We start from the raw sequence: 5,960 nt of genomic DNA, 5'->3' as shown, positions 1-5,960 counted from the left end.
GCGTCTCCACCCCGCGCCCGCGCGGCCCCGCGCGGCGTCGTCGTCGTCGCCGCGCCGCCGCCTGCGCGACATGCCAGCCGCCCACCTCGTCGACCATCTGCACACGCTAACCTCCCCGCTCGCGCACGCGGACGTGGCCCACCTAGCCGCGGGCCTGTCCGCCGACCCCGCCAAGCTCGCCACCCTGCTCTCCTTCCTCACCTCGGTCCCGCAATCCAAGCCGCACCCGGACACGGCCACGCACTCGCCGCGCGACCGCTACCCGCGCGCCTGGGTCGCGGCCACGCTGCTGCGCTTCGGCCCGTGCCCGCTGCGCCGCGCCCTGAGCGAGCGCCCCGACCTGCTCCGCGCCCTCGCCCACGTCTTCGACGCCCCGGCCGGCTCGCTCAGCCCCACCCTGGCCACGCACGTCGCAGACGTCCTGCGCGCCATGCTGCACGAGTTCCCGCGCTCCACCGCCGCCGCCCTGGCCTCCACCCCGCTCGTCGCCCGCCTCGTCACCCACGTCGCCCTGCAGCCCGCCGCAGACCTCCTCCCGCGCCTCGTCGCCCACCGCGTCTTCTCGCCCGACCCCGCCGCACCGCTCGTCCCCATGCACAAGAAGGCCATCGCCATGCTCGGCTCCGCCCACGTCCAGCGCCTGCTCGCTAGCCGCTTTGCTAGTGCCGCGCGCGAATTTGGCGACGCCGATGACTGCAGGAAGCAGGTCCTCGTCCGCGTCATGGACAACGCCACCACCGCCATGGCCGAGATCTCCGACCGCGCCATGTGTCTCACCCGCAAGTACGAGGACCCCCACGAGCGCATGGACACCGGCTACGCCGGCAACATCGGCATCGTCACCGCCCATGCCTACAATGATGCCCGCACTCACATGACCTTGCTGCTCAGCCCCCGCCCGGTCTTCGACCTGCTTCAGGTCGCCCTGGACGACACCGTCCACACCCACGCCCTCATCCCTGCCCTCACCCTCGTCTCTACCCTCCTCAAGGGCTTCCGACATGTCCAGAACGCCCCGCTCCCGACCACACGCCGCGCAGTCAAGTCCATTGATATCACCCCGCTCGCAGAGGGGCTAGCCGACTTTTCTGCCCACTTTGCCCACCTGCTCGTCAATGACACAGCCCGCCCGGTCCTGGGCACGAGGCGCCTGGCCGTCGTCGATATGATCCGCGAGATGGCCGAAACCCTCCCAGAAGAACCATCTTTGCGCCGCCTGCTCACGGAGGACAACGACCTTTTGATCAACAACCTCCTGGCCACGGCCCGCCGCTACCGACGGAACGACGTCCTGCAAGTCCGCCTCGGCCAGATTCTTTGCGCCCTTTTTTCCAGATGCGAGGACCTTACCGTCGCCATACTCCAGCGCGGCGAGGTGCTCCAGTTTCTCACAGACCACAAGGACAACCATGCCACCAAGGCACCGCTCAGCGTGCTCGCGAGATACGACGAACGGGTACGCGCCGCGGGCGCGGATGCAAAGCACGTCGACCAGCTCACCGCTCTCATCGCCTCGTATGACAAGCACCACGAGAAGTTGCACAGCATTGAGCTGCCGGGAATGCATGCCGTCCGCATGCACCAGAGCTCGGAGAACATCAAAGACCTCAACCTTGGCGAGACGTTGAACGCCGACGAGGACTACGGAATGGAGCTCTACCTCAACCACTTGCTGGACGAGGCGTCGCCAAGCAAGAGCAACAGCCCGCCGCTAGACTACAGCGTTGTGGAATCGGCAGCGAGCATATCGAATGGGTGGAGGAAGGGACTTTCCGGACGGATAAAGGAGAGTTTGGCCAAGCATTTACTTGACGATGGCAGTGGAGAGGACAGTCATGATAGATGATGATGATGATGATGATGATGATGATGATGATGATGATGTATGTGGGGGTGTGTGTCTGTGTGTGTCTGTGTTTTTTGTTTGTTCAAACAGGGGCACTCTCTGTCCTTCTCTTGCCGGTGATAGACTAACGCATGAGCTTTTTTCGTGAAACACTGGCATCGGACAGAGGCACTGCAATGGCAAATCTGATGAATCAATGACACTAAAGGGTAACTTAATATAACCAACGTAAACGGGATACACTACACTACATTTGCGTGCCGCTGCACAGAAGCCAAATGTATTACTGTCTATATGATTCTGGTTGCGATATTTTGGAGCCGTGTCCCGCTGGCGCCCGAAGTGGGTGATAAAGATGTCAAATTGACATCGCTCGCTTGATACCATGTGTTGTTTCTTTTACGTCAGCTATCTGTTGCGGACGGCCTCCAAGTTATAACCTGGCCCAGTGCAGTGAAATGGGCGGTGGATGCGGCATCGCGAGTCAAAACGCAACGTAACAACGCGTTCCGCGCTGCGCATATGATAAGTGCACTTGTGCAATCGCAATGCTCGGAAGGGCCGATAACCGAAGGGGCGGACGTTTCTCAAGAAGCGTGCCCACAGCCCCATCCCATCGCGCTCCATCAACGCGCGGACGTATGCGAAGGTACGGGGGCTGAGACTGACTGCCCTGCGACGCTCATGAAGCGAGAGGCGGGGTGAGTTGTCGCGGGTGAGGTTCGCCCGGTGCTGCCCGCATCCCACACGGGCGCACACGGGCGTCCCGCTGAAAACGCTAGGGAAAAACGTGCGGTAGAAATCGGTCGAGCCGCGTGACCGGACCGCCGGCGCGTGTGGCGGCTCTACAACAATGCACGCGTGCCTCGTCGGGTCACAGGGCGCAAGACCAGCAAATTGTCGGGCGCCAGTGCAGGGGGTAACATGTTATGGTGGCACTTTTGGGCGAGGCTTGGGGGGCGTTCGGTGGGGTGACGTGGTTGGAAGCCCGTTCCGGAAAGCTTGTGTCCCCTGGCACGCGGGGGTTTTTGGGAAGAAAAGGACATGTCTAACACACCCTAACAAAACAAGCGCTTGTTAAGACACACCCTGAAGGGTATGTCTTGACAAGACGAGAGAGCAGCGAGAGAGCAGCGAGAGAGCAGCGACGCCCGCCCCCACACAGAGCACGTGGCATGGACGCGGGAACAGGGGGCGGCGGGCGGGGGCGGCGGGCGGGGGCGGGGGCTGTCGCTTCTGTTGTAACATTACAGTATACTGTGTGCATGAAATGAACAGTTTCTTCCTGGTCTGAAATGGCTTTGATGGCAGCGGCAGTGGCCGCTTTGGTGTTTTCTAGAGTGGCACGTCGAGCTCTCTTCCTTTCAGATTGTGCAGATTGGGCACGGATTGGATACGCTGCACGTGCAGCACAAAACAGTGATCAAGGTTATGGCAAAAGCCCAAATCGCCTCCTATATTGTAGCGAAAAGACGAAAGATAACGCCTCCGCAGCCATGCTCAAGAGCCCTCTGCCTTGTCTTGCAGAGGGCAAGGGCTACTGCCAGGACCTGGGATCAGTTGCACTCAATGACGCGGTTCTGAAGTGAGTAGGCTTTCTTAGGTTATCTGTGCACGTGGCTTTTTGCTCGGAGCCAATATCTGACTGACAACTTGGAACCGCCCCGACGAAGAGATAAAGCTTTTGCGGCAGACTCGCGCACTCTTGGTCAATTGAACCGTACTGCGCAGTGTTCTTCGTATATTTGGCCAATCAGCCGCCGCAATAAAAGGTACTGTACCATCCTAGAAGCAGTCATAAGAAATGTGTCGTGATATTATTGGTTATTGGTTATATCCACAGACTCCGGCGCGTGCTCCCCCCAATGGAACCCGTCTGTCGAATGTCCCTGTCGAATGTCCCCCCACCCCGGATCCCAGCTGCTAAGCGAGCGCAGACTATTCTGCGTCTGGCCCCTCTTCCCCTTGGTACACAAGTGCTGTATAAATTCAAACGTCACCTTGTAATGTGCGCTTAGTCAGACCAAGACCAAGCATAATAATGCCCTGCTATCACATCAATCTCCCAATTAAGACATTGGAACGACGGCATGCTGTTTGCTTTGGATAATTGCTAACTGTCACGTTTGTAAGACACGAAATTCTGTACTCCACGACATGGCACGCCCAAGCTTTGTCAACTCCCAGCGTCTATCGGACCATTGTTTTCATATGAGGACATTTTTCCACATATTTTCCTCTTTGGGACCAGAAAGAACTTTGAGAGAATTGCATGCTCTTCCTGGTCGTTTCTAGATATGTCTGGAAAAGAAGCTTTTTCAAACCACCTTAAAACCACGTGTAAAATACCTTCGAAACCCATAACGCCAGTTCAAAAAGGGAACTAGATACTCAATCTGCATTATATTCTTAATCTTTTTGCGTATTCAAAGCTGCTATCCCGGCGTTCTGCGAGATGCTATTGCCGAAAACAAGTACGTTGAGGAAATAGTGTCCAGGGTACTGTAGCTTTGTTAAATGTTCAATTTATTTTATATATTTTTGCAAAGAGAAGAGCTGTCCTCATATGAGGACATTGCTGCAGTCTCAAGCTGAAAACCGGAAGCCAATCGAGAGTATATTTCTATTTCGAATTCATTCGAGGCCCAGCTTTGCATGAAAGCAGACATAAAGTTTATATGCAGAAGCTTAGGCGGAAATTCGTGCTCGAATTTAGCTCCGGTGTTCAGGTTGAGTTGCATTCTGCGTGCTTTTGATAGTGTGCCCTCTGCAAGAGGCAGCACCGCTCTGAATGTACTTGTAGTATCTCGGTGAGGACTGCTGGAGCAGGCGTTATAGAATTAGCGATGCGATCTCTTCGCTATACGGCCGCCAAAGACTGTGTTGTTCCTCTTTGGTTGCCGGAAAGAACTGTATCGATTACACCAAAATTTGTCTGGGGAGGGTAGTTGAAACATGTACGGTGCAGCATCTATACTGTTTCTGCACAGTTGCACAGTTTTGTTTTGTCAGAGTGAAGAGTTTCGATCTCCATTCGGCCTTCCGACATTCACCTCCCATACGCGGGATGGCTCCCTTCTTATCTCTACTGACGACAGAGCATCCGAGTTGTCATAGACATCTCTGCGACGGACAGGACGTCCCGACTCGTCAAAGAATGGGCATTTCACGTTCTGAAAGCTTTGGAGCGCGCCGTTGCCCGTCGCCCAGACCTCTTCTCTTCGGACCGGGTTGATCATCCTCACGCTCGCCCCCCTCGCCCTTCTTCGGCAGCACATCATAAACGAGGACGCGCGTATCGACGTTTCCGATTCTCACGGGGGTCTTCTTGCGTGCCTTCATGCGAAGCCCCCTAGTGACGGCCGCGTCGCCGCTGAGAAAGACGGCGACGCATCCAGGTGCATGATGCCTGAGAAAGTCGCCCATAGCGTGCCACGCGTCGACCTCGCCATGAAGCCTGCGCCCCCAGGGCGGGTTGGAGATGGTGAGCGTGGGCGGGGCCGGGAGGGCGAGGTCGCGCGCGTCGGCGTGGTGGAGCGTGATGGCGTGGGAGAGGCGGACGCGTTCCAGGTCGCGGCGGGCGAGGCTTAGGGCGGCGGCGTTGACGTCGTTGCCGATGAAGCGTGCGGCGATGTCATCGTCGGCGCGCTGCATGCGCACGGCCTCCTGCACAAGGTCCTCGAACAGGGCGGGGTCGAAGTCGGGCCAGGCCTGGAAGGCGAAGCGGGCGCGGTACAGCCCTGGGGCGACGCGCAGGCGCAGCAGCGCGGCCTCGATGAGCAGGGTGGCGGAGCCGCACATGGGGTCGACGATGGTGAGGGCGCGCGGGGCGGGGGTGGCGGCGGCGGCGGGGGCGGTATGAGCGGGGTTGTCGGCGGAACGGGGGTTGACGAACGAGCCGTCCGGGCGGAAGCCAGCCAGGTAGAGCATGCCGGCCGCGACGGACTCGTTAAGCGAGGAGCGGTGCAGCGGGGCGTCGGAGCGGTAGCCGCGCTTGTGGAGGGAGGCGCCGGCCATGTCCAAGTAGAGGGTGACGGAGGGGCCGTGGAGCTTGATGAAGAGCGGGAGGTGGGCGTGTGCGTGCGAGGTCGGGCGGGGCGGCTTGGGGAGGCCT

General features: G+C 58.7%; 2 protein-coding genes across 2 annotated transcripts; both read right to left on the bottom strand.

Moving 5' to 3' along the window:
• Positions 1–1,075: 1,075 nt before the first annotated feature.
• Positions 1,076–1,567, bottom strand: CHC_T00003395001 (hypothetical protein). Its single transcript, XM_005714830.1, has one exon. It carries the CDS (start codon positions 1,565–1,567, stop codon positions 1,076–1,078), a length of 492 nt encoding a protein of 163 aa, XP_005714887.1.
• Positions 1,568–1,804: 237 nt separating this feature from the next.
• Positions 1,805–2,233, bottom strand: CHC_T00003394001 (hypothetical protein). Its single transcript, XM_005714829.1, has one exon. The coding sequence runs from the start codon at positions 2,231–2,233 to the stop codon at positions 1,805–1,807; it is 429 nt and encodes a 142-aa protein (XP_005714886.1).
• Positions 2,234–5,960: the final 3,727 nt, after the last annotated feature.

Source organism: Chondrus crispus, genomic scaffold (assembly GCF_000350225.1).
Source record: "Chondrus crispus Stackhouse genomic scaffold, scaffold_188, whole genome shotgun sequence".
Lineage (NCBI taxonomy): Eukaryota > Rhodophyta > Florideophyceae > Gigartinales > Gigartinaceae > Chondrus > Chondrus crispus.
This window is presented reverse-complemented; position numbering and strand designations above follow the sequence as displayed.